Source organism: Barbatula barbatula (assembly GCF_947034865.1).
Source record: "Barbatula barbatula genome assembly, chromosome: 5".
NCBI lineage: Eukaryota > Metazoa > Chordata > Actinopteri > Cypriniformes > Nemacheilidae > Barbatula > Barbatula barbatula.
In genome coordinates this window covers 11,964,204-11,991,490 of record NC_136769.1, presented here as the reverse complement: position 1 = coordinate 11,991,490, position 27,287 = coordinate 11,964,204, and the positions used below count along the sequence as shown (strand labels likewise).

General features: G+C 38.7%; 2 protein-coding genes across 2 annotated transcripts in view; both read left to right on the top strand.

The window, feature by feature from the left end:
• Positions 1–1,839: 1,839 nt before the first annotated feature.
• Positions 1,840–12,749, top strand: kmt5c (lysine methyltransferase 5C). Its single transcript, XM_079457189.1, has 9 exons — positions 1,840–2,130; positions 3,261–3,393; positions 3,603–3,768; positions 4,643–4,752; positions 4,855–5,018; positions 5,201–5,220; positions 5,427–5,563; positions 5,693–5,853; positions 6,072–12,749. Exons 2-9 carry the CDS (start codon positions 3,281–3,283, stop codon positions 11,480–11,482), a joined length of 6,282 nt encoding a protein of 2,093 aa, XP_079313315.1. The 5' UTR covers positions 1,840–2,130; positions 3,261–3,280; the 3' UTR covers positions 11,483–12,749.
• Positions 12,750–18,542: 5,793 nt separating this feature from the next.
• Positions 18,543–27,287, top strand: part of shank1 (SH3 and multiple ankyrin repeat domains 1) — a 77,777-nt gene continuing 69,032 nt past the window's right edge. The window contains exon 1 of the mRNA XM_079456612.1: positions 18,543–18,595. The gene's annotated coding sequence lies outside the window, so the exon portion shown is untranslated. The remainder of the gene's footprint in view (positions 18,596–27,287) is intronic.

Genomic DNA, 27,287 nt, shown 5'->3' with positions numbered 1-27,287 from the left:
CAAAGAAACACTTGAGAAACTAATTTTGTGTGTGTATAATTTAGTTATACAATTTTAACATTACATCAAGCCAGAGTGCTTGATGCTCAAAATAAGTTGCAAAAAATAGAATAATTATTATATAAATATTTAACAGTGGCCAAGTTTTTGTAAATGTAATTACTATGGCTAATTTAAAGATGCTCAGTTCTCATAATTGAGGTGTTCCGGTCAAAATGTGTCTGTCTTTGCTGATGTAATATTGTAGTTAGAGGTGAGAATGCTGATGAATATATTCTAGTGTCAAAGTGCTATTTGTCTTAAGATAACATTTATCGCTTGGCGTCTGATGATCAATGATTCAAATTACACCAGTTGGAGGCATTTCTCTTTTTCTTGTATGTTTTTGATGCTATATGTAGTTGGTGTATTTCCTTTGTATGACAGCGATTCTATTATTGCTGATCTCAGCAAGACTGGTAAATTTGTTAAGATTTGTGCTGCTGTTCAGAAAGATGGTTTACGGTGATAATTGATTTGCCCAATATTGTTACCATAGTAAATTTGAAATGCAGTGAATGATTTTAGAAGACATTAGTTTACATATTTTTATTACAGTTTTTTTAAATCACAGTAGCTTTTTAGTCAAGTCAAGATTAAGAATGAAGAGCAAGTGTAAAAAACCTAGGATGAGAAGAATTGATATATCTTTTTAAGCCTCCTGATATCTTTTTTTGATGCAATTAACAAATGAAAAGCTATGGTGTCAGTTGTAAATCAAAGTGTTGCTATTGACAAGTGAAAGTATTTAAATTTTATATTGTTGTTATCGTGAAAAATGACACGATAATACGGCACATCGCGATTATCGTTATGATGACGTTTATTCTGCCACGCCTAATTTGTGCACATCATAATTGCTTAACAGCAATAGAAGATTGAGTATTTTAGTTGTCGTTGTTTATTGGTATATGATAGTTATTTTATCATGTACCTCTGTTTTATTTGACAAAATGTAGTTAGTTTAGATAATGTGATTCTTCTTCTTAAAACGCAATCAGGGATATTTTCCTCAATGCACTGTAGTAGATTACAAGCATTTTATTTGTACCATAATAACAAACAATACAGGTTAAATAGAAAAATGGTTAAGGTTTTTTTTTCTCAATGCATTTGATTTAAAACCCGAAGTCATGATTCTCATCTACAAGAAACAAAAATAAAACACTATTTCTACTGGATGTTTTGATATTCCTTCTATAACATAGTAAAGCCTTTTAAGTATGAGATGAAGACATTAAAAGAAACTGTTAAATAGTGAGCTGTGTCTTTTAGAGTTTTTTTTAAATACCGGAACCTTACCTTTCAAAGCAGATAACACGATTAATGTCAAATTTAGTCTTAAATAAAACAAATCTTAAAATATGAAAGCTGTAGTAATTCTATTGTTGAGAATTTAAAAACACGTTCAACCCATGTAACAGTATAGCTTGCTGTACATTAAAAACAAAGCATACCTTTGTGGCTTTGGGGAAATAAACGACATAGGGTAAGGTCGGAGCGAGGGAAATCTACATGTTAACATAAAATACGAAGAAGCATAATACCTTAATTTCATCAAAGAAATATTTTAACCCAACCAACACAGCCCCGATTTCCCGTCGCATAAGAGGTCAACAGGACGCAGTCACACAGACGAGGCGGGAAACGGTGTTTCTTTCTCTTCCACTGATTGGAAGAACCTTGTGCTAATGTTCACATCCTAACTTCCATAGGTTTACCTCCATGCCATGTTTTACAACAGCCAATAGAATGAAGCAAAAAACGCCGAGATACGTGTCACCGCTAACATGAACCAATAGGAGAACTAGGATCACGACCGCTAAGGATTGGTTGAATTCACCGCTAGGAGACTTGTATGTTCGAAAACAAATAGAGTACAGAAAAATGATTGGTATTTTCTACGGAAAACTCTTCAATTGATTTCGTTTTATTTTATTATCATATTTATTTTGCACCAGACAAAAAAATTACGTAACATGACCGCAATTGGACTGGCTCTCGTAGCCAACAGGAAGAGCTAGCCTGCTAGCTTTAAAACCAATTTCACTACGGACAAATCGATAAGAAATCTGAAGAAAAGCCCGTCAGGTAACAAACAACTTGCATTTTTTATAAATGGCACTTATTTATGTCGCTATTTACAAAAAAACTCCGGTCAATGATATAGATAGATATTATGCATAGGGATTTTTCCACATGTACAGTGTCGGTCAGGTTATTTTGTCAAGTTAGCTAAGTGGACCCTTTCGCTTCTGGCAGTTTCAGGCTAACTTTAAAATAATTTGCCCCGACTTCCCTTAAACAATCGGTTAAGAAGACGTTTTTTGAGGCGATTACTATTTAGAGTATTTAAACACCAAGGCTCTTTGACATAGTTATGTAACTCTTTTGATCAATGTTTGTTGATCATTCCCTAATTCGTGACAGGATCAACGTTGTTTGACAAGACCATGTGACCTAATTGTAACGTTTAAACCTTTAATGTATGCGCTGTACGTATTTGTTTTCCCCATGGACTGCTAACTGACGTTGTGATCTTTCAGAACTGCTTTTTACAGACAGTCCCGCGTTTTATATTTTCACGCTTGCTTACTATTCAAACTCTTTTACTAGTGTTTTCTCAGTAGCTGCACCGATAACAAAATGCTTTCTGCTTTAGCTGCACGGGTCTATACTAGATCTCATGTTGTTTGACACCATGTTTTACATATGTTATAGTGAACATGGTGTTATTATTGTATCTGTTTAAAGACTTGACTGATCGGCACTTAAAATATTTAAGTAAAGCATTTCATGTGTTTTAATATAGATACCACCAGTATCACATTTTTGCTTTGCTGTTATTTTGAAACGTGATCTTATTTCAGATTTTGATTACAGTCACCCTCATTATGTTTGTAACACTTTCACTATCTCTGTTGCATGTCAATAATATCTAAAAGTCAATGATTATAATAAAGAAGCAGAAGTTACTTGTCACAGTGAGCTCCAAAGGTCTGAAAACACAACGAAAACTTGGGATTAAAAAATAATTGTAAACCTGTTTGCTAGTGGAAGTCACCGTATATGTTTTCTTTTAAAGACCTCGTAATGTTTGTTTAACCATAAGGTGGTGTTGTAAAAGAAAAAATATGCCCTGTTTCCCTGCATTATTGTTCTTGTATAGAATGACTTGCAGCTGTTTGAATGTGTAAGTCATTGGCTACATTTTGTTCCAGCATGTTGATGGTGGGTGACCATGGAGGGATCCAATAGAATGAGTGTGAGAGAGCTTTGCGAGACGGATGATCTGGCAACGAGTCTGGTGCTGGATCCCTTACTGGGGTTCAGCACCCACAAGATGAACATAAGGTGCTTATTTTGCTTAATTCCTTTTATGCCAGTACTGCCACTACTTGCTTCATGCTGCCTGATATACAGATTGAAGGCAAAGTAATTGAAAACAAGACTTAAGCCATTGACTAATGCCATTAATTTAGGGAAATGTTTGTTGTGTAAAACATATTAAAGTGTGTTTTTTTTCCCTACTTTGTCTGTCTGTTCTCTCTTCCTAAATGAAGTCCTCCTCCAGAGATCCGGCGGTTGGGCTACCTCAGAGAGACCCTGCTGCGTTTCAAACGCACTCATGACTTCCAGGTTACATTTGATGCTCTGTTGGATGGAGAATGGGTCAGTGAGTATTTCACTGGGCTGGGTTCACACCGACAGGAACTGTTGAAGCAGCATGTGAGTTATTTTTCTTTTATAAGTTCATGTAGCAGATGATTTTATCCAAAATGATTTACAAATGAAGAACATCACAAGACATTTTTGGGTCTTCAATTAAATTGCTGATAGTTTATCTATCTTCCCTTTTGTAAATGTGTATTCTTCACAACACTATTTATTTGCAAGAAGACTGTATTGTCTGGTTTTGAGGTTTAGCTTAGCGTGTGGCATTATTTCAGTCTTGGTTTGTATTTACAAAATCCATTTCGGTTCGGTCTCTGCACACAGAGGGTGTCAGCAACTGACAGCTGTTATGTGGACTTAAAATGGGAGTGGAGTGGTATTGGTTTTCAAGACATGCGTCTGTGCAGTAATTGTTACGGCACACATATGTTGTTTATTTTGAATTAGCAAAGAACAAGCAATATAGAAATTGCCAGGATGGTTCTGCAGCCTTTTTCCACATCAACAGCAAAACTGTTTTTCATAGATCAATGACTATGATTATTATAATCAATCTCATTATTATAATCAGAGTATGGACATTTACATGACATGAGCAAATGGGTTACATGAATGTTTTATTAGTTATTTGCTATAATACATGCACAAACAATGATCTCAAGAGACTGTAGGTGTGAATCTCTCTATAATCGCATTATGAGGGTACATATACATGTAGTCAGTGTTTATGAAGTTTATTTTTCCACTGGAATTGTGGGGTTAACATAATCTCGAGACCCCTGCATTCTATTTTACTCTGTCGCTTACTTGCTAACTGAATAAAAAACCTGGAAGGTGTGCTGTACATGTGTTGCTGATTCCTTTTTTTAATAGTTGTCATTTTGTTATCATTGTAATAACAGCCTTAATTTCTATGACTTTCTTTTAGATGTATCGGTATATGAAAGCTTTTCTGTTGGACAGTGGGGTGAATATTGAGCCGTGCAACCGGTATTCCTCAGAGACTAATGGAGCTAAAATTACAGCCACTCGACAATGGTTAGAATCACTATTCGCGTTAAACTGTGACTTTTTTTCAACATTTGCATTTTGTTCAACCTGGATCATTTAGAGTATGACTCTACTTTTGAAATTCTCCAGGAGTGTGGGAGAGCGGGTGGAGGTACTTCAGGGTTGCATAGCTGAGCTGAGCCCTGAAGATAGTGCAGTGCTGAGGGCGGGAGTTAACGACTTCAGTGTTATGTACTCTACACGCAAGAGATGTGCTCAGCTTTGGTTGGGGCCTGCTGCTTTCATCAATCATGGTGAGAGAGACTTTTAATTAATTTACTCTTGACTGCCATGGGCAGAAAACAATGAAAGGCGTTTGGAATGTGTGCAAATGTTTGATTTCACTGGCTGAACTCCTGTTATGAGATCTTTGATTCAAAAGGCTTTTCATTAAATATCTGATCATGCTTCTTCCTTCTTCCATGTTCGGGAGAAGACTGCAGGCCGAACTGTAAGGTAGGCTGCTAAATTACAATTTTTACTTGTAAAAAAATATTTTCTGTACCCACTGTATATATATTCGTACAAATCCACCTTGTTTGAATCCGCCATTCCTATTTTCTGGTTTTGTATTTCCTGGTGTGAAAGGAAATTATGAGACATCTTATTAGTATTAATGCATAATTTGTTAATATTGTTTATTTGTGTATTCCCATTATTAGTTTGTCCCAGGAGATAAGAATGGAGCTTGCGTGAAAGTGGTTCGACCCATCTCACCAGGGGAAGAGATTACCTGTTACTATGGGGACAGCTTTTTTGGGGAGAATAATGAAATGTGTGAATGTTGCACGTGTGAGAGGTGAGAGAAAATACATAAATTTAGCTTTAAGCTATAGGCATTATTGTTGGGACAGTAAAATTGAACTGTCGAAATTTTAGTTTAAAAGGCCTTTATTGCAACACGATTTTATAATTTCTATCTATGTAGGAGAGGAGAAGGATCATTTAAGAAGAGAGAGAATTCACCAGACTTGGTTTGCTCCAATGATCCACTTGGACAGAAATATGAGTTCAGAGAGACTGATCTGAGACTTAACAGAAAAAGGGGAAATGGCACTCTAAAGCCATTTCTTACTGTATCAAATTCAGGTATCTATGTATTAATTACTATTTATATTTGCTGATGTATTTTCTTTAACCTAACTAGGGTAAAGGCGTAAAAATAGTTGAATTCATGGAAATGTTCTGTAAGTTAATGATTACAATAAGTCCAAAACATTTTCCTCATGCTTTTGGAGATGCTTTTTAATCTTAAAATTGCCAGCCTCTTATCTCTAAGCTGTCTTTTTCTTCTCACTTTCTGTCAGCCTTGCCAATGAGGAATACCTTTTCCCAACGGGCGAAGAGAAACGCCCTTGTTTTGAGCAAGATGAGAAAGACTGATAGGCGGAGAAGGGAGGAGCAATGCAAACAGGTGGAAAAAAGAACACAAAACCTCCCATCATCTTTGTCTCACCTTGGATTCAAAGAGCTAAGTGTCTGTCTTCATCAGCACACTGCAGAATTTCTGTTGAGCTGTAAGGATCCCACAAGCAAAGAAAGGGCCCTACTATACCTAATTGAGAAAGAAAGACCAAAACCAGAGACGATCACAAGGAACAATAACCAGGATGGACAAGAGGAAGGAAAGGATGAAACCTTGTTAAGGAAAGACCCCATTATTAGGTTTGAACCTTTTACACTTGGATATATTTCTAGTTTCCGGGAAGGAGACGGCATGACAGCCAAGGATCGTAACGTTGATGTATCAGTCAGAATTGTTCACCAAAAGGCTGCTGCTTCAAGGAAAAGAAATATGCTTTGTAGTCGTCTGAGGTGCTTCAGAACACGGAATCGATCTGCACTCTCCATGTTCAATAAAAGGAGGACCCGACTGATCAAGCAAAATTCCAGACTCGCTTCAGACAGAAAGGAATGCTCTGGCTTTCATGCTCGGCAAAAAGAGAGTGAGGCTGAGTGCAAAGACATCCATAATCCTGCTTTAATCTCTACAGGGAAAGCAAGTACTGTTAAACATATTCGCATTGGAGGGGAAGGAAGTAATGATAATAAAACATCAAAAACAGAGCACACAGTGATGCAGCAGAGAATTTTGACAGATTGCCACAGGGAGGTGCCTGGCGGCAAGAGACACACAGACGGTTTCAGTGCTTCTAGGGAAGGTGATGATAGTTCTTGTGCAGCTTCAGGGACCTCAGGGGACAACAGGCAAAACCAGTCACAATCTGTTGCTTCTAGTACTGTAAACATTACACCGTCTCCTTTTGTTCATAATCCTGTCTCTCTCTCAGGGTTAAATCGTTACCTCAAAGTCAGTCTGGTCAGGGTACCCATCCCTGGAGAACCAAAACTTGAAAGCACAGGTCAGAGGCATGCAGACAGTGGGAGAGATGAAAGTAAAACACCAGCAGCAGAGTCAGTTCAGTTAGATGGGAGAAAAGAAGCCAGTAAAGAAGGTAAGAAAGGGGTAAAGGAGATGTATTTCACACCAGTAAATGTTAAAAGTGCAGATAAATTCTTGAAAGTGACATGTAATTTACTACCACATTCTTCATATACCGACACGGATACTAGCGTAAACGCAGATATTTGTACTAAGGCTGATCACAATGAGATTGGTAACCAAGTTAGGGAAAACAATGTTAGTGTCACAATTCCAGATAAGGATAACAATGTTAATGTCACAGTTCCAGAAGATTCAAAAGATTCTATGAGGTGTACGTTTAAGAATGCTTTAAAGAAACTAACACGAGCATCCACAGATAAGAAAAGTGTTCGGAACATACCTGTAGTGCAGGATAAATCAACCACAGCCACCCAGCAGGGAACGGTAATTGTTGGGAGGGAAAATTTTAATAAGAAAGAACTAACTGTGATTTTTGGGAGTAGGACTGTTGTTTTTAAAGAGGCAAGGGTACTGCTGTCAGATATTACAAAGGGTTTGAGTGACAAGTTTAGTCAGCTACATAAAAATGTTAATGATCGCCAGCCTGCACTTGGAACCTCTGAAGACATTGGTGAAGCTGATAATATGAAGACATCATCACTTGCTCACAAGATGGACAAGGATGATAAGCTCAAAACAAGAAATAAGCTTCATAACCAGGACCTCACTTCAGCCAATCAGCCAAGTATACATGAAAACACTCAAGCATCTCATATGCCACAGTCAGAAAGCATGTTGCTTTCGTCCGAGTCTCTCTCCATGGGTAGGGTTTCTCTGGATAACAGCCCACAGAGCAGCATTCCCCTAAAGAAACGTGCATTTCGTGAATCCGCTGATACAGAGCCGGATCAGGATTGTAATGTAACAGCAGCAGCACAATTGTGTATAGATGCCGACAACAAAGAAGCCACATTGGACAATCTGTTACCAAAGCCAAGCGACAACAGTAGTGATGAGACAACAGAACTAAAATCTCAAGAAGCAGAATCGGGTTTAATTCTTCAACACAAATTTGGTGTTGTATCCGTAAAACAAGGTTCTTCCAGAACTTTATCTAAACAGCACTCCAAAGGTCTTCAGAGAGCTCAGTCTAGACCAGTGCAAGGCAAAGTGACATCCCCTTCATCAAAGGATGACACACACAATGCATCTATTGGAGAAAGACAAATCGGTCAAACTAAGAATAAAGCATCTAAAATTAAAGAAGAAAAGGTGGAGTGCCAGAAGAGTGAACGAAAGGAGAATCGAATCGTTTCCTTAAGCAACGAGGAAAGAGTAGAAGAGAAAATAGAACGAATGAGAACTGATGGAAATGAGTCATCTACCTCAAGTGTTTCTGACAAGATGGAGGATGAACACAAACAAAACTTTAGAATCCGCCTTAAGAGGAAAAGGGGAAAAGAATGGGAAATGGAGAGTGAGAATGAAGCTGGAAGTAGTGTGGATGAATCAAGCCCACAGCAATGTTATCCTGTAGTTGACCCTTTTAGGGCCATTTTGGATTCAGTCTCAATTTTAAATGCAGAAATGGAAAAGATTCGCGGTCATGGGGAGACAGATAAGGGCGTTGGATTGAAGAAAGCCACCAAAGCAGTTCAGGACGTCCTTGAGCATTGCAGAAAGGAATGCGCCACTAAGCAATGGACAAGCCAACAAAACCCTACAATGTTTTGCATCAAGAAGCAAAATGTTTCCCCACTGAAGAAAGTCGTTCAAGATGTGTGTGATGTTAGAGATGTGCAAAGACAACAAAATCTGTCTGCCGTAAAAATCGAGGCAGACATCAATGACATTAAACCATTACCACCAATCAGATTGCGGAGGAGGGCTGAAGGCAAGTGGGAGGTAGAGTGGAAAGAAGCTCAGAAACAAGATGGGAATATGAAAAACGATTCAGTGCACACACAGCCAAAGAAATTAACATCTGTCTCTTCTCAAAATGCAATACTTGACCGGATGCTGAACATCAAAGTTAAAGAGGAAACCCTGCCTCTCTGCCAGGAACTGATGATGTCACATAGTTGTGACAAGAGTACAGAGGCCCTCAGAGATCCACTGGGCTTCAAGAATTCAACTCTACCATTATCCCTTTCACCTCTATCGCTTTACTCACCCTGCTATGATGGGCTTACAGAAGTAAGTTATATTGGTGGCGGTATTCAAGCAAAAGAGGATGGTAAAGAGCAGACGTTGGACAACATTGACATAAATGATCGAGGTAAAGAAAGCAACGAGGTATGCTTGAGTCACAACCTGTTTCAGATAAATAAAAGTCTGTCGAGACTACAGGCTCTGAGCCAGCCACAGGTATCTGAAAAAAGTGTGTCTACCAATATAACCTCTTCTGAGATTCAGTCTCCTCCCATATCTCCCTTTACCACAGACTGCAGCTTTGGTAACTATTCAGATGTCGTCCTTGACTTTCCATGTTTGAATCTAGATGGCTACGATCAAATTGCAGCACAAAACATCTTGACCAACTCTTTAATAGATTACTGTCCTGGTGAACCAAACAACACAGGGTCCTTCAACAGCCCCTTCTCTCAAAGTCCCACTGATGGATGGGATCCAGAGACCCCTTACTTAGGATCGCCAAGCCCAGTGAGTAACTTTAGTAACGGTGACGATCTTAGCTTCCCAGACCTTGTCTTCGCGCAATCTGATACGTCCTCATCTAGCAGTGCTCCTAACCTGCTCTTCAAAGATAAATTATGTAATACAGCCATGAGTTCCGCTCCTCTTCAAGACTCTGAGAATGATTTGTACTTGGCGGATGTTGAGTTATCAAAAGGTCCAGAGGTACACCGGGACGATTCAGCAACCCAGTTTCTACGCAAGGATTCAATCATTTTTAATAACACTGTTACAAACGTAAAACAGTCAGTAAACCCAACTGCACGCTCACAGGATAAAAAGTTAAACAGTTTTGACTATCTTGTTAGCACAAAACTCCTATCGTCCGAATCAGGCTGTCCTAAAATTGACGAAAAAGCTCATGGAACTCTCAGCGTGCCCAGCTCGAATAATAAATCCCAATCTGTGTTACTTAGCCAGTCAACACAAAGCCTGACTGGAGCAGGACCTCAGAGTAACCTTGTCACGCCCTTCCATTCCCTTCACGTAGGAAATAAGTCCACCACACATGCTGATTTCCTAGAGGCCTTCAACTCTGGTAATTCACTTTTTCGTGACAGGAAACGTCATTTTTTTCCCAGCTCCAAGAATGTCTTGAAAACCGAGGGAGGTTTGAATGCTTCTAGAGTTTCTGTGGATGCAGGCAGCCCCATATCTAACGACAGCATGGATAACACCTTCACCACATCCCCAGGGCCATCGAGTTCACACGGTGGAAAAGATTCTTCATGCCCTAATGGTGGATTCTCTAAATTAACAGAAAATTGCTCTAAGAATGCCCCGATGAAACAGTATTCTGCCAATCCCCGTCAGCAAAACAATCACATTCACCCTGTTTATTTTGTTAGCTCCAGCAAAACCACAAACGCTTTCAAGAACATTGCAGGTGTAAAGCCCCAAATCCCCCAAAATGATCCTTCCTTGCCCTCATTTTTGTTTTCCTCTGCCCAAAGTCCTCACTGTTACAATGTACCACAAAGCAAAATCCCCAAATTGGAGAAACCCCATGCTGTTGTGGCTCCCACCCAAAACATGCAGCTTTCTGGAGGGTCTCAGCCTAATAAGAATGGGATGGGTCAAAATGTCGCTCATTGTGAACATGCTACTGAGTTCAACTTTAGCTCTACCCTATCACCTCCTTTATCTCAGCACAGCAGTCCTCAACTAGGATACAAAGAGTCAACCCATGGGGTCCCAGTGATTAAAACCACCTTTGAACACACTCAACCTTCTCACCAGTCTTACGTTGTAAACTTTACTGGAGACCATTCTCTTACTCTGGGTTACGGCAATGATGGCCAATGCTTGAATTACTCTGGATCTGGACCTGCAAATTACACTTACCACTGTCTCATGGAGCCTTCGGGGACTCAAGGAAGGCTGGTCGTTGAAGCATGTGGTTCCTCAACCTTCTCACAGTCTCCCTCTGTGGGTAAAAGTGCAGGGTCTAAAGTCAATGGAGGACAAAATGGTAAAGATGCACAGCAGCAGGCCCAGTCTGGAACTCACCCATATAATTCTCTGCACTTCTCCACCTCCCACTCACAAAACACCTCCATAAACGATCGCAAGCCTAAGAGACTGAGACTTGTGGTTACTGACGGTACAGTAGATCTGGACCTACAATATACAGATTGATAATGACCATTTGTTGTTGCAATGGTATTTATTTAAAACAACTTTAATGTGATATGTTTTTGTTTGTTTTCATAAAACATTTTTGGCTTATGTAAATAAAATCCAGTTTTCGCCATCAAATAAGATTTTGTTTGGAAATTTAAGATAAATATTTTATTAATAAATCTGCTGAATTATTATTTGTATGCTACATTTATAATGTGTTCCTGTTTAGTACATTATTTTTAAGAATATATTTCCACACAGTGGATTTAGATCTTGTGATTATCCTGTAGTACATAAGACTTTCCACATGATGGTGATGTGGTGCTCCACAATGTGGAAATTCTCTTCCCACCTAGCGTTTTCATTTGAAAGTTAAATTGCAGTTGTTAAAGATATAACCAGAAGTTAAAGCACATAAGGCAACATGCTTTAGTAGATTTGTTTTTTCTATGCCCATCTGTCAAATGAAATAAGGGTATGCAGTGAATTTTTTTAGGCGGTATCAGGTGTCCTACATTTGGCTAAAGATGATTGTGTACTGGAACACTGTACCACTACAATAAGCTAATACAATTAATACAAAAAATGCAGTTTTACTAGTCCTGTAATGTTATTTAAATTACAATTAATCTTCTACAAATGTCACACACCTTGCAAGCACATTATTAGAACACCCATGTGTTTGGGCATTTGATGCATATTAGCATCAAGTCATTTTTCTCGGGTCAGTTTTTATGTTTAATAGGTATTACTATGGTACATATTGTTTAATTTATTATTTACCACTTGTGTTACTTTAAAAAGATGTTTAGTGCATTTTAAAGCCGATCTGTGATCAGATTTTTCTAGCTAGAATACTGTCATGTACTGGCGTTCTGTAGGTCACCGTCATCCAAAGCCAGACATTACTCACTGACCCTATGTAAGCGTTCATTAATTTCCACTCAGATTTAATAATTGCAGATATGCAAAAGTTTTTGATGTACTTGTATTCAGCCTTGCCTTGGTCTATAAAAAGCCAGTGTATTGTATTTATTTCAATATGTTTATAACATGGTGCTTTAATGTAACATTTTGGTTGATCGATCTGAACAGAATATATTTTACTCATTTTTTTTAAATCTAGATCTAAATGTCTAATGTCTCAAGTCTAGACATAATTACCTTCTGGTATGTCTTGTATAGCCATCTTGTTTGTTACTTAGAGAATTTGAGATTGAATTTTAAATTGTAATTGTTCTGCTGTACAGTTGTAAAAATATGAAAACATTGCAAGTAAAATGATTTTAAAACAAGGTGTTTATGGTGTTTGGACGTTAATGGGTCTTTTAGATATTTTTCTGCAGAATATAACTTTGCTTAATTGCAGCAAAGTCATTGATTAAGACATGAATAGCCTGATGGTGAACATACGATTTATATATTGTCGACATCCTTCCAAACCTTGGATGTAAAAATTAGCTGTTTATCAAGAAAGGGGGCGATTCAATGTGTTTGCGAGCACTTTTTAAACGTATTACTGGTTAGATATTTGCAAAACCCCGTGACAAACATAAATGGTAAGTAATATTAATAATTTATGACAAAAAAATATAAAATCACCAAATATGGACATAAAAGGTTTTATAAGGACTGAATGCTTGATTTTAGCATCTCTTTGCCCACTGGAGATTACCCACAATAGATTTTTTATCTGTAGCGATGTCTTATAAATCACTCCAGCTCATTCAGATTTCACCCATCACTAAGCCTCTTTTTGTTACTTCACTTCGTTTCATCTCATCCTGTTCTTCTGGCGTGTCTCATTTCCTTTTTTCATAATTTTTGTCAAAATGTTAAGCTCCGACTTTCCCTCTTTACCATTGCCCATATACATCTCTATACAGCATACATTCGTATGCATTTTGTTTGTTGCTTTTTTATGTCATGTTCCGTTTGTCCCCTTTTCCCACTTATGACCTGTTTTCTCTTCCCTCAGCTGTGAGCTGAGGGTTAATTCTGAAGACGAGTGGAGCAGCTTTTTTTCATAATGAGGACACAGGCAGTCGAAAGAAAGTGAGGCGGTAAAATGCTGAACCTTGGAAGCGCTGCGGAAAACACCAGGATCCAAAAAAATCTATAATACCTTGTTATCCTCACACTTTTAGTTCTAAAGCACCTTAGCACTTTGACTTATATCAGTGCTATACATTAACCATCAATTCAAACAACTGTCTTACAGTGACCCAAGGAAACATTGCTTCTTTTGAAGGCACTGCTCAAAGTTACAGACAGCTTTGTCGCACAAAAGAGATTTACAGTAGCCTCTTCCATTTTATGTTGCATGTGATAGAGACACTAGCCCACTTGCTTTCATCAGTGCTTCCTTCTGGTTTTGAATTATTCAGTAATCCTTTCCTACACCCACCCAACTAACCTTCCTCCCACCTTCCTGTTGCCAAACACGGGGTATTTTACAATGGCAAACTAAACCGTACTGATCCCTGATAGAATTTTCCTCTCTTATGCCGTTTGGCAGGTGAGATTCGGTCATACTGGTGGTATGGTGAAGCAGAACTGTATTAGTAGCTACAGATGCAGGTCTTTAGAATTGCATGAGCCACTGAGGAACAGTTGAGGTTAAGATTATCCTTTTAATTATGATTATGTTGAATTAAAATTAAAGATGAAATCTTATTTCAATATTCTATGCCACAATGCTTAATTTCCTGTCTCTGTTTTACCTGTCCCTATTAGTAGATATCAATTTCTTACAGTTTCCTTCAACTCAATAGTCTCGCCTAAATTGTCATTATTTTTCAGCCTTTCTAAATCCAGTGGCTGCCATTCTGTTGTGTGCTTACTATTTAATGAAATGTATTTGAATGGTGGTCACGGTACATAACATCAAAAATGTATTTTAAACATTTTGTCCCTCCACAGAAGGAAGTCGTATGGGTCTGGAATGGCATGAGGACTACAATTTTGGGTGAGTTATTCATTACAGTACATCATCCATTGTCAATAACTCTTTCACTGAACAGCAATGCACATCCCAAAAGTTGGAGCAGTTACCTCCCTTGAAGCTTGTGCACAGAACTCTTAATAGAGCACCAAGGCCCTGAGCAAATATGACGCTCTTTACCAGGACCTAGGGCAGCCTGAGCACTTGTTGTCATGTCTATAAAGGGTGGAAATTAAAGGATAATGGATGTATAAGACATAACGTAACAGAATAAGCACTTGCGCCCATGTTTGTTTTGATCAGACTAAGCTGATAAACTTGACACACAGTATTAGTGAGTAGAAGGATTTAAATGGACCTTAAGATTCCACAATGATTCAATGCTAATTTAGCAGAAAATGATATATTGACTTTTTAAGCCCACGACAGATTAAGTTTTTTAAAGCCGTTATGCTTAGCTGTCAGCTGTTTATTTGTGCATGTCTGCAAGGAACAGTACTATGAAAATGAGTTTGCAGAGACAATATGTTCAAAAATATATGCAAAGGCTTATTAACCAATGCTATTACATAGTTTCACACTTTAGGTTAACATTAGTTATTGCATGATGAGCAACATATATTTACAGCACTTATTAATCTTTGTTAATGTAAAGAAGTGCTCAACTTCTGCACCTGTTAACAGGTAGTTTGGCCCACTCTTCCTGCGCAAACTGCTCCAGCTGTCTCAGGCTTGATGGGTGCCTTCTCCATACTGCAAGTTTCAGCTTTTTCCATAGATGTTCGATAGGTTTCATATCAGGACTCATAGAAGACAATTCAAAATAGCCCAATGTTTTGTTCTTATCCCTTCTTGGGTGATTTTAGCTGTGTGTTTTGGGTCATTTTCCTGTTGGAGGACCCATGACCTGCGACTGAGACAGAGACTAATACTATCACTGGGCAGCACGTTTTGCTCCAGAATGCCTTGATAGTCTTGAGATTTCATTAGCAAATTCCAGTCTGGCTTTTTTGTGTTTTTCTTTCAAAAGTGGGTCCTCTTGGGTCTTCCATGGAGCCCACTTTTGCTCAAAGAGCGACGGATGGTGCGATCAGAAACTGCCGTACCTTCACCTTGGGGTTCAGCTTATCTCTTTGGCAGTAATCCTTCTGTTCAATCTGGGGTCGATTTTCCTCCTGCGGCCACAGGAACACCAAGCTGCATGGAGATGGTCTTGTAGCCTTTACCTTTACCATGCTTGTCTATGCTTTTCTTTCTGAGCTCCTCAGACACCTCTATCTTTTGCTTTCTCTGGTCCATGTTCAGTGTGGGGCACACAATGATACCAAACAGCAGAGTGACTACTTTTCTCCATTTATATAGGCCGAATGACTGATTACAAGATTGTATACATGTGTGATACTAATTAAAGAAACAAATTATTTTGAAATATCACTTTAATCCAATTATCTATGATCTTTTCTAAAGGGGTACCAACAAATGTGTCCAGACCATTTTAGAATATCTTTGTAGAAAAAACAATAATTCATATCTTTCCACGGCTTTCTTTGCTTTATTCTATGACATACCAAATGCGTGCGAGTATACATGATATACTAGCTTTTAATTTCATCACTCTTCAGGAGGACTGAAGCATTATTTCAATGAGCTTCCTTCAGTAAGGATCCCCACAAATCTGAGCATGTCTGTAAGTATTATTTGTTAGTTCATGTTAATTATTAATCTTAGTTTACTAATGTTAACAAATGGAAAGTGAAAGTTATTGTAAACCTGAGTTTATTGGTGTATGTGCTTGGGGGTGTGTCAGGGGATAAAGACACGAAAGTACAGCTGCATATTTTGAATCAGATGCAATCATGAACAAACACTATCCCTAATGCTAAGACATGGTTGTATGATAAAGTGAAGGGAGCAAGGAAATGTGAGTGCAATGTATCAGTCTTCAAGAGGAAGATGGGTAGTGAGAAATGAATCATTATTGAAGAGAAAGGCATACGGGTGAGTCTGGAGACACAATACCTGTTGTAGAGTAAATGATAGTGATAAAAGCAAAAGAGCTCGATAAAGACAGAAACTCACAATGAAGAAGAATGGAAGAAAAGATTTGTAGATAGAAGTAACAAGGATGATGGGTTTAGTAATGGAGGAAGGACCATAAACGGACTTCTGGTTAAATATGTGTCCATGTTGCAGGAGACATGAAAAGAAGTCATAGAGCAGACATTGGGTGACTATTAAGTTCACTTTCTTTGAATTTTCTGTTTCTTAAAGAGGATCTCAGGCTTGGGGGCAAAAATGTCATTAAATTAGTGATCACAGAGAATTAAATATAAGCATTTGAAAAAATATATTTAGAAGATAACTCACAGTGCTGTGCTTCCTTATCGCTAATTGCTAGCATATGTTTTAGCATCATTCGATTAACACATGGGTATATTATTTAATGTTGTTAAATCTTACACACAGTCTACAACTAACAACTTTTTCAGTTAGTTTCTTAACATTTATTGACGGTTTCATTGGACGCTCGTACACACCTGGCCCAAAGTTAACTTCCGGTTTTTGTTTATCCGTCTGGCTAGTGGCAAACTTTATTTTAAAGTTATTATGTAGTCGCATTTAAGCTTAGCCATGTAACGGTTCTTGGTAACCAAATGGCTAGAAACTTTTACTTTTTATTTCTTTTGCTTGTTATCAGAAATAATCTGCAGGGACTCTATTCTTTGCAGATGTGTACCGGAATTTCTGTTTGTGCCACAAAGGCCTGCATGTGCTGTAACGTTTGTTACTTTGAATCTCTCATTTGTATTACTGTATATACTTTCACAAATGTAATGCAGACTCAACACATTCTCATGCCTATTCATGACTATTTTACAAGAGTCTATAAATTCTAAATACTTATTTTTACTATACAGATTCCAGTCCTGAATGCTGATTGGTCAATAGCAATGCTGTAGTCACAATATTGTACGGTAAGACTTCTTTACACTGCGCAGCACCCATAGCACTAATATTTTTGTTGCATAGCAACGTTCTGTTACAGTTTACATGTTGTGTATGATATCTTTTAGCAGAATAACAGAACTTTGTGAATAATAATGATTGCTTTCCTTAATAAAATAACATAAAAGCAATAAGATAATAGATTTAATACTAACATGTGATTTAAATTGTATTATGATGTCTTTGTTTTGCCATTATAGCAGTGACTATATTATATATATTAACAAACGGCCTCTGCTTAAATAACCCTTCACCACACCCTCTTCCCCATTGCCCACACATATTTTTCATTTCTACGTTAATAATTGTTTCCCTCGTCCTTGTGTCTGCTGTAGACTGCATCAAAATGTGCTCAGTCATAAACCTGCTATTACTGTCTTCCCTCCATGCTGCGACTCGCTTTCAAGTCTTCTGTAATGAATTTAGTCAAGTTCATGTTATAGATTTGTGCAGCGACCCTCGTTTCAGTGCAAAATATGCAGTGTGATTCATTTTGCCCCTCTTCTCTCCACAAGCACTATAGTCTGTCAAGGACATCTTATTTCTTATTCTCCGCCAAGAGTCTAGAACTCCATACAACATCAAAGAAAGAGAGAGAGGGAAGGAGGGGTCTGCCTTGTATCTGGGTTCCGATGGAGAAGACAGCAAAGGCGAAAAGGGAGGGGGAGGGAGGAGGGGCGTAAGCAATTGAGAAAGAATGTTAGGTATGGAGGGAGGGAAACAAGAGGATGAGAGAGAGGAACGAAGCCAGCCAACCAGCTGAAAGAGAAAGGGAGATCGGGGCTGTTTGAACGTGGCAGGGAGGAAAGGAGGGAGGGGGAGAGAGACAGAGAGGGTGAGATCGATTGTCAGAACCAAGGAAATAGAAGTGTTACTATTGCACGGTCACTGGAACGGTGTTTGCCCGCTGAGGATATGCACTGGCTCTCAGCGCTCACCGGCTCGCAGGACACACACTAAAATGTAATTTCCAAAGGCCTAATTGTTTCTGCGGTGATTTATTTCATTCATTTCATTTCATTTTTCTTTCTTTTTTATTTTATCTGCCTTGTCTGTTCTTCTCTTTTCGCTGTTTGGTTTTTTTACCAGCTGCTGGATTTTTTCCGTCTTTATAACTGCTATCATTCTCTCCGTTTACAAAGGAGGGATCTGCAAATAGAAACAACCACAGCAAGCCAGTAAGTAGGGCTTATTTCTCTTGATGTCTTTGACTGGAGATGCATGAAACACTCTACGAAGCTTGTGTGAAAAGATGAAGAACGATTCTTACGGAGATATTTATTGTGGAATCACCATGTTGGAGTTTTTTTTTTGGGAGGAGTAGATGCTGAAATCTCACTGGTGGCTTTGTTATTTAAACTTTAGCCATTTCTGGATTGGGTTTGGCCTTTGGAGAACAGAGCCAAGCTTGCAGTGTATCTTCTGTAGCAACTGAATGGTGTGTTGGGGAGATCAGACTGTGTTGGTATAGTTTATTATCTGTACTTGGGCTGCAGCAGCGTGTCTGATATTAGACAATGTGGTTAAAGGATACGTATGCCTGGGATTGAGGCACAGAAGAAGGTACATACCATACCTGCAGGTAGTAAGTTCATCTGTGTCTTGGATAGAAAGGGAGTGTCAAAGCAAGAGATCAAAAACGTCAAGAGTAAAATACGAATGAGTTTTTGAGTCAATTTGTGGAATGATGTATTTTTGGTCCTCCGTATTGTAAAGAGAGTGAGCATTCGTAGAACCCTGATATGCTGTGTCCTGATACTCCCTGAAACACACCCACACACATACATTTGCATGCATGCAGACTTACCCAGCAAAGCTGACTGATCTGCAAGCATGGCACCTCTCTCAAAATGCCTTATCGGTTCCTCTCTCTCTCTCTCTCTCTCTCTCTCTCTCTCTCTTCTTATGAATACACAAAATGAAAAACTTTGCTATAAAGTTATGCTTTGTCTGACAAATGCAATTTATTCTGGCAGTAATTTCAATTAATTCAATATGAAAGGCTGTAGATATACTTACTCAGAGATAGTTTTGTGGCTCAGGTGTTGCTCTTTAAACGCTTAGGATACTTAATGACCTTTGGAGTGCTCAGTTATGTGGTTTATAAGGCCTTTGTCTAAGATGAAATGTCCCCTGAGAAATTAAAAGAGAAACTTATGGGACACATTCAGTATACAGTAGATCTTCTTATTTGAGTAGCATATCATTTAGTGAGAGATACCCTTGTTCAACACACAGTTTCCAACGCATCTTGAGAGATTATTGAGATCTTTTCTCAAACTGTACTGAGACAGATGACATATTTGCTTGTTTGCCATCTCAGAAAGAAGCTATATACAGGTATAATGTTCATTTAAATTTTGGCCTTTTTACTTGATTGATTTTTTCTGGTACAGTGCATGCAGACAGGAGAATAGAGTGAAAGAGGGGGCGTGAGATTGGGACAGGACCCAAGTCGTACTTGGAGCCGTGTCCTCATGAGTGAGCGCCTCATATACGCCGGGAGCATGTGCACCAACCACTGTGCTACAGCTCAGACAGAGACAAAATATTCTAAAGATTTTATTTAGATTGATTTAGAACATGGCTTATCATTAAATCAATGGCTTTTATTTGTAAGATAATTATAAGACAGCAACTGGTTAAAGGGATAGTTCACCCAAAAATAAAGATTCTGTCGTCATTTACTAGCCTTCAAGTTATTCTAAATCTGTATAAAATTATTTGTTGTGATTAACACAGAGACAGATGTTTGGAAGAATGCTTGTAACCAAACAGTTCTTGGACTCCATTGACTACCATAGAAGGAAAAATTACTTTATTTTTTTGTTTTGTTGAACACAAAAGATGTTTTTTTGAAGAATGTAGCAAACAGTTCTGGGGCACTTTTGACTTCCATTGTCATTTTTCCTGTTGTCAGTGGGGTCCAGAAACGTTTTGGTTACAAGCATTCTCAGGGTTCTCAAGTTTTATCAAAAGCTTGGAGTGAGATCACATGCGGTTACGGGAGGAGCCCCCCCCCAATTTTACCCATTGTTCATAATTAACCAGCACAAATTACATGTAGCATTATTGATGTAACTAGAAAGACTATTAATACAGTATATAATTTTAAATAAAATAAAGAAATACATCTTCATTCCTTCCCAAATCCTTTAACATTTCCCTTAGTTTTCAGTTAATGTTTTGACTGCATCAATACGTATACGATGGGCTATATATGAAATGTTCTAGCCTAAAATTTTAGATAAGCTTTCTTCAAATTTACCTTCACCATGACGTGTGTTCGCGTGATATTGTTGGTTACCTAGTAACGAACGCAATCTGTCCGAGATACGTGCTGGCGGCAGGAAACTTCACTTTGTGTGCCTGCGCCTCGTATACAACGTTATATATAAAGCATGCAGGACAACTTGGTTATCTAACTGCAATGATAATATTCAAACACACATGTTTGGTTTTCATTTTTATGGGGACTTTCATAGACATAATATTTTTTATACCTCACTAACTGTATTGCCTAACCCTCCATCTACCCCAAACCCTGACTTTCACAGAAAACTTTCTGCATTTTCAAATAAACATGAGTTATTTAGCACACAACGGAACCGCAATCTTTGTGACGTTGTATGTGTGTGTGTGTGTGTGTATTGTTACACGAGAAGTGTGTTTTTATTATATTTGGGATTGTCCCCTGTAATTATCTGCTGAATCTATTTTTATAAGCATTTATCTCCCATGTATGCCCTCCTCCTATATATCCTGCTCCTGCACTCAAAAGAGAAAGATTGCTGCAGGTCACACTTAATTATATGATGTATCAAACTGTAGCTGAAAGACAGAGAGAAAAACAGAGACAGCAATAAATCCAAAGAGCGAAGAAGATATGTGTTATATTGTGGCATATCTGCCATGAGAACAAATATGACAATATTTTTTCCATTGTTGTTGTTGCAGACTTGTATATGAGTGCTTTGAATACATGTTCTTCTCTTCATCTTCTCGAGATCATAAATAAAGATGTAAAGAGACTCAAATATGCTTTCCTGGCACAGATACAAACGCAGAATAGTGTTTCCACCTATGCTTATAATAAAACATTCTCCCTAGTCATAACATAACTGTCACACGTTCTCTTTTCGCACACTCTCTCTGTCTACCTTTCAAACACACACACTGAATCTCTCCGATTAGTGTGTGCGCTTTAGCTGCCGGGGGATTGGAGGTTGAATAATCAGACAAAGACACACAATAAAGCTTAAAATTAGACACAATGAATGGCCATTGACACAACAGGAAAGTGGAACGGCACTGGCAACCTTCCACTCGATGGTGTGGTAAACCCCGGCCTCTCCCCTCATCTGCATTGTCCTCTTTTTTTCATGCATACACTTGAATGTGGGCACGGTTGTTCAGAAGGACTTTTTTTCGTTTAAAAGTTGGTGGGTTGCATGAACAAGTTGAATTGTCTGCATTAAATTAATTGAGTTATTTGGCTGGTTTAGGATCAAATTCCCAGAGAAGTTGTGTCGATAGATGTATCTTCTTCAAAGAACTAAAAAAAGTCAGATGTTGGATAGTTCTCACAAATGTATTGGATGGTTATTGGACAGTCAATTACATGAGTATCCTGACCCTTCCCGGCAGCAGAGAAACTGTAGAAGAACTTTGTGATGAGCTATTTAAGGTGTAAATGAACGCTGTAAATGTTTTTTTTTCTAAATACCTATTTGTGTCCCATCCATCCATTTTCTTCCGCTTATCAGGGGCTGGGTCGCAGGGGCAGCAGTCTAAGCCCAGACATCCCTCACCCTAGACACTTCCTCTAGCTCTTCCGGGGGGACACCGAGGCGTTCTCAGGCCAGCCGAGAGACATAGTCCCACCAGCGTGTCCTAGGTCTTCCCCGGGGCCTCCTCCCAGTCGGACGGGCCCGGAACACCTTCCGGGGAAGGCGTCCGGTAGGCATCTGGAACAGATGCCCAAGCCACCTCAGCTGACCCCTCTCGATGTGGAGGAGCAGCGGCTCTACTCCGAGCTCCTCCCGGTTGACCGAGCTTCTAACCCTATCTCTAAGGGATCACCCAGCCACCCTGTGGAGGAAGCTTATTTCGGCCGCCTGTATCCGGGATCTTGTCCTTTCGGTCATGACCCAAAGCTCATGGCCATAGGTGAGAGTAGGAACGTAGATTGACCGATAAATTAACACACCTATTTGTGTGTTATTGCATTACTTTTTTCCGTGTTTTCACAGGAATGGTGTTGATAAACAAAAGTACTCCAGTTTCTTTTTAGTTTAAACACTCAGTCCACTGCAGTACACCCTCACACTTGGAACAGTGGATGATAAGAAAATATCTTTAAACCATTTCAACAGAATAGGCTTAGATAAATGATCACACACTCACATAACACCTAACTGAAAGATTTGTATAACTGAAACACCACAATTTGATGATTATAACTGACAACTAAGGAAAATCCCAAATTCAGTATCTCAGAAAATGTGAATATTGTGAAAAGGTTAAATATTGAAGACACCTGGTGCCACACTCTAATCAGCTAGTTAACTCAAAACACCTGCAAAAGCCTTTAAATTGTCTCTCAGTCTAGTTCTGTAGGCTACACAATCATGGGGAAGACTGCTGACTTGACAGTTGTCCTAAAGATGACCATTGACACCTTGCACTAAAGGTAATTGCAAAAGAGGCTGGCTGTTCACAGAGCTCTGTGTCCAAGCACATTAATAGAGGCGAAAGGAAGGAAAAGATGTGATAGAAAAGTGTTATGAACTGTGATGGAGAACCCAATTGCAGGCAGCGAAACGGGGATGAAGGGGTTAACAAGGACTTTAATAATATAAAACAGAAAACAAAAACCCACGAGGGGGTATCAAGACAGTACACAAAAACTAACACCATAAACTGAAAACTAAACACTCAAACTGGAACTCAACTATAAAGACTAAACAAACACTCACAAAGACTAGCATAAACTTCAAGGATTCTGACACGACAAGGCTTAGGACAGGGTAACAAGTACAACGAACGAGCACAAGACAATGAACACGAGGATGTTTTAAAGGGAGACAGACAAAGGATAATTAACAAGGGTCAGGTGCGGGTACTGAAACACTCAGGGAAGGTTAACGAGGAAACGAGATGGCGGGAACAAAGACACGGACCAGAGAGAGAGCAAGAAAGCCGATCGACCCAACATCTCTCTCTCACATAAAACAAAAGACTTTGTCATGAATCTGCCTCAAGACCAAGAATAGACATGACATGAAGGCAGATTCATGACAGAAAAGTGTAAAAGCAATAAGGATAACCGCACCCTGGAGAGGATTGTGAAACAAAACCCATTCAAAAATGTGGGGGAGATTCACAAAGAGTGGACTGCAGCTGGAGTCAGTGCTTCAAGAACCACTACGCACAGACGTATGCAAGACATGGGTTTCAACTGTCGCATTCCTTGTGTCAAGCCACTCTTGAACAACAGACCGCGTCAGAAGGACTAGACTGCTGTTCTCTGATGAAAGTCAATTTTGCATTTCCTTTGGAAATCAGGGTCTCAGAGTCTGGAGTAAGAGAGGAGGGGCTCACAATCCACGTTGCTTGAGGTCCAGTGTAAAGTTTCCACAGTCAGTGATGGTTTGGGGTGCCATGTCAATTTGCTGGTGTTGGTCCTCTGTGTTTTCTGAGGTCCAAGGTCAACGCAGCCGTATACCAGGACGTTTTAGAGCACTTCATGCTTCCTGCTGCTGACCAACTTTATGGAGATGCAGATTTCATTTTCCAACAGGATTTGGCATCTGCACACAGTGCCAAAGCAACCAGTACCTGGTTTAAGGACCATGGTATCCCTTTTCTTAATTGGCCAGCAAACTCGCCTGACCTTAAACCCATAGAAAATCTATGGGGTACTGTGAAGAGGAAGATGCGATATGCCAGACCCAACAATGCAAAAGGAGCCCCAACTAAGTATTGAGTGCTGTACATGCTCATACTTTTAATGTTTATACTTTTCAGTTGGCCAAGATTTCTAAAAATCCTTTCTTTGTATTGGTCTTAAGTAATATTCACATTTTCTGAGATACTGAATTTGGGATTTTCCTTAGTTGTCAGTTATAATCATAAAAATTAAAATAAATAAACATTTGAAATGGATCAGTCTGTGTGTAATAAATGAATGTAATATACAAGTTTCACTTTTTGAATGGAATTAGTGAAATAAATCAATTTTTTTGCTGATATTAATTATATGACCAGCACCTGTATATAAACCGAAATTTTCTGTATTTTCTTTTACAGATTTTCCACATATAATGTTAAAACTGTACTTTTACTGAATTTTCATTTATGTAAAAAAACATGTATACAGTAACAAAAGCAATATTACAGAAAAAGACCACAGTTTTACAACATCAAATAAAACTGGGGAAAGTGTAATTGCGAGGGAATTTTTTTATATTACTATTTATTTCTGGCGTCCCAGGTGCTGAAATTTTTTTTATAAATTACTTTAATAAAATAAAAAGTTATTTTATAAAATACAGTCAAAAATGGTAAAATTGGATTTAAAATTTACAAGAAAACAGGGAAACAGTTTTTACGGTTTATTTAAAATTATTTATACATTTTAGTTTTGCACTGGATTGTTTACATTGTTTATTTTTGATCATTTTGAATCGTTTTTTAACTTTATTTTATAGTGCTCCCCAACCATCTGGTTGAGAAATACTGGTGCAGTTAATGCTGGATTTCACCCAGGTTTCCTCAGACATGGGCACTGGCTCAAACTGAACTTTACGCTTATTGAACTGCATCGTGATGTCCCAAGTTCAACTCCCACTTTCCAGAGAAATTAGTAGATACAGATGTCTGTTAACAAGCATTTCCATCCTGAGTGTTTCCTAAGAGAGAGATAACAACGCATTTGCTTCCCCAAGCTGAATCCAAACAGTGGGCACTACCTGACCTCCATGGATCGATTACATTGGATCCGTTTGAATTAGGGTTCTGAATTAGAGGCTTGACATGCTGTTCACTCTTTCGTTCCTGTTCATTTTACTCAGCTACTGTCAGTTTGCATTTCCTCCCTGTACCATCCCATCTTTTTGCTATTCTTGGCCACTCCTTTAGGTCTTTGTGCTTCCGTTTTTATCAATATCCCTTGTACAATTAACGCAATTCACAAACAGTTATTTTGGTATTTTACCTATAAAAATAGCAACACCTTTGCTTGTGTAAACAGCACTTTTGTGCATTTACCATAAAATCTGTTCTGGTAATTTACGGCAATTTACTTGGATAACTTTAAGAATTTTTTTGTTCTATTAAATTACAGACAGTTATTTTTTTTCATAATCTTGACAAAACCCCAGGCATTGTTTTTACTCTCATATGCTCTCCTTTCTACCAGTGTGTTTGAACATGGTAAAATCTCTCCCGATGCTTATATTTACTCTCTAGGCTCTTGGGGGGACAGTTCAAGCTGTCGGTATGTAGCTCACTCGCTTACGCACTTCCGCTCAAATTGTTCCTTCTCCTCTCTCATTCTGCTTGAGGTAGAGGACTGATCTGGGACAGAATGACTCCCTTGCGCTCTGGCCTACTTCAGCTCTGTCCTTTCTCACTATTACCTCCCCTTCTCTCTCTCTATTCCCCTCTCCATCTGTCTTTCCCAATTTTGCTATGAGACCGTTGCTCTGTCTGTCTTTGGCCTAAGAGGTGATGAGGTGCTGGCACACACTCAAAATATAATTATTTGGCTGAACTTTCAGTTGTGAACAGTGGTTCCACTCATTATAAATGGTTTTCTTAAGTTAAGTTTTGATGAAACTCTAGCTTGTGAAAGGGAAACCTACATGAATGTAACACAATTTGACATGTCAAGTAAACTAACTGCATCTTTATTACTGTACCACAAGGTAGTGTACTAAATGTAATTGTACTGTTTTGGACATTTTTTTCTAGCACGAGTAATGTACTGTATGTTTCAGTGGAAATATGCTATTATTATTGAATTTAATTCACCTATAGTTATCATTTTTGGATAGTTAACACAGAAACGTTTTCATAAATGAATAGATATACCGTATCAAGGATGCGTTAAGAATTATAGTAGTAAAGCAAGCCAATATTTTTGACTCTTCCCAAACTTTTACAGAGTTAAACATGCAGTAAAAAAATCCATATTTTTTCCATGTGCATGTGTTGTAAGTGACAGAGCACTATGCTGGTGCCTGTGTGGTTTTGGCAGACACGGAGTGCTGGAGTAAATCTACAAACCTTGTCGCACTGACAGAGCTGTTCTCTCCAGAGTACTGTGACTTCATTCTGGAACCAAACGCAGGCACTGCTGTTGAGATTGGTCTAGCACTTTGGACGCAGTGTGTGATGGTGTCTGCATTAGTGCGAGTATAGGGCATAAGGGTTTTTCTCACAGCATCTGTTGCGTGTGTGTAAGTGTTTGTATAAGTAGAACACAATTTCTATGTTGAATCTCAGAGGACGACATTACTCCCAATTGCTCTTTGTCTTTCTCTCTGCCCATTGCTTCATTGCAACCAAGTGAAATATTGTGGCAATAATGCAGCTGCAGTTTACCTTTCCCCTACTTTCTCAGTCGCTCCTAACTTGCTGCCCGTTTGGCGCATGAGGATAAGCTCACTCATGCAAATTGAACTGAGCGATTGGCCAGGATCTCCTGCACTTTTATGGACAAGATTCCGTGCTAATTGCACCACTGAGAGGAAACGAGGGATGCAGCAAAAGAGGGGGAGTGGGACATGAATTTTCCCAGCAGTCACCAGTGCATCATCAAAGTAGAGCTATTTTTAGACATGGAAGCAGTGTTGGGGAGCCGAT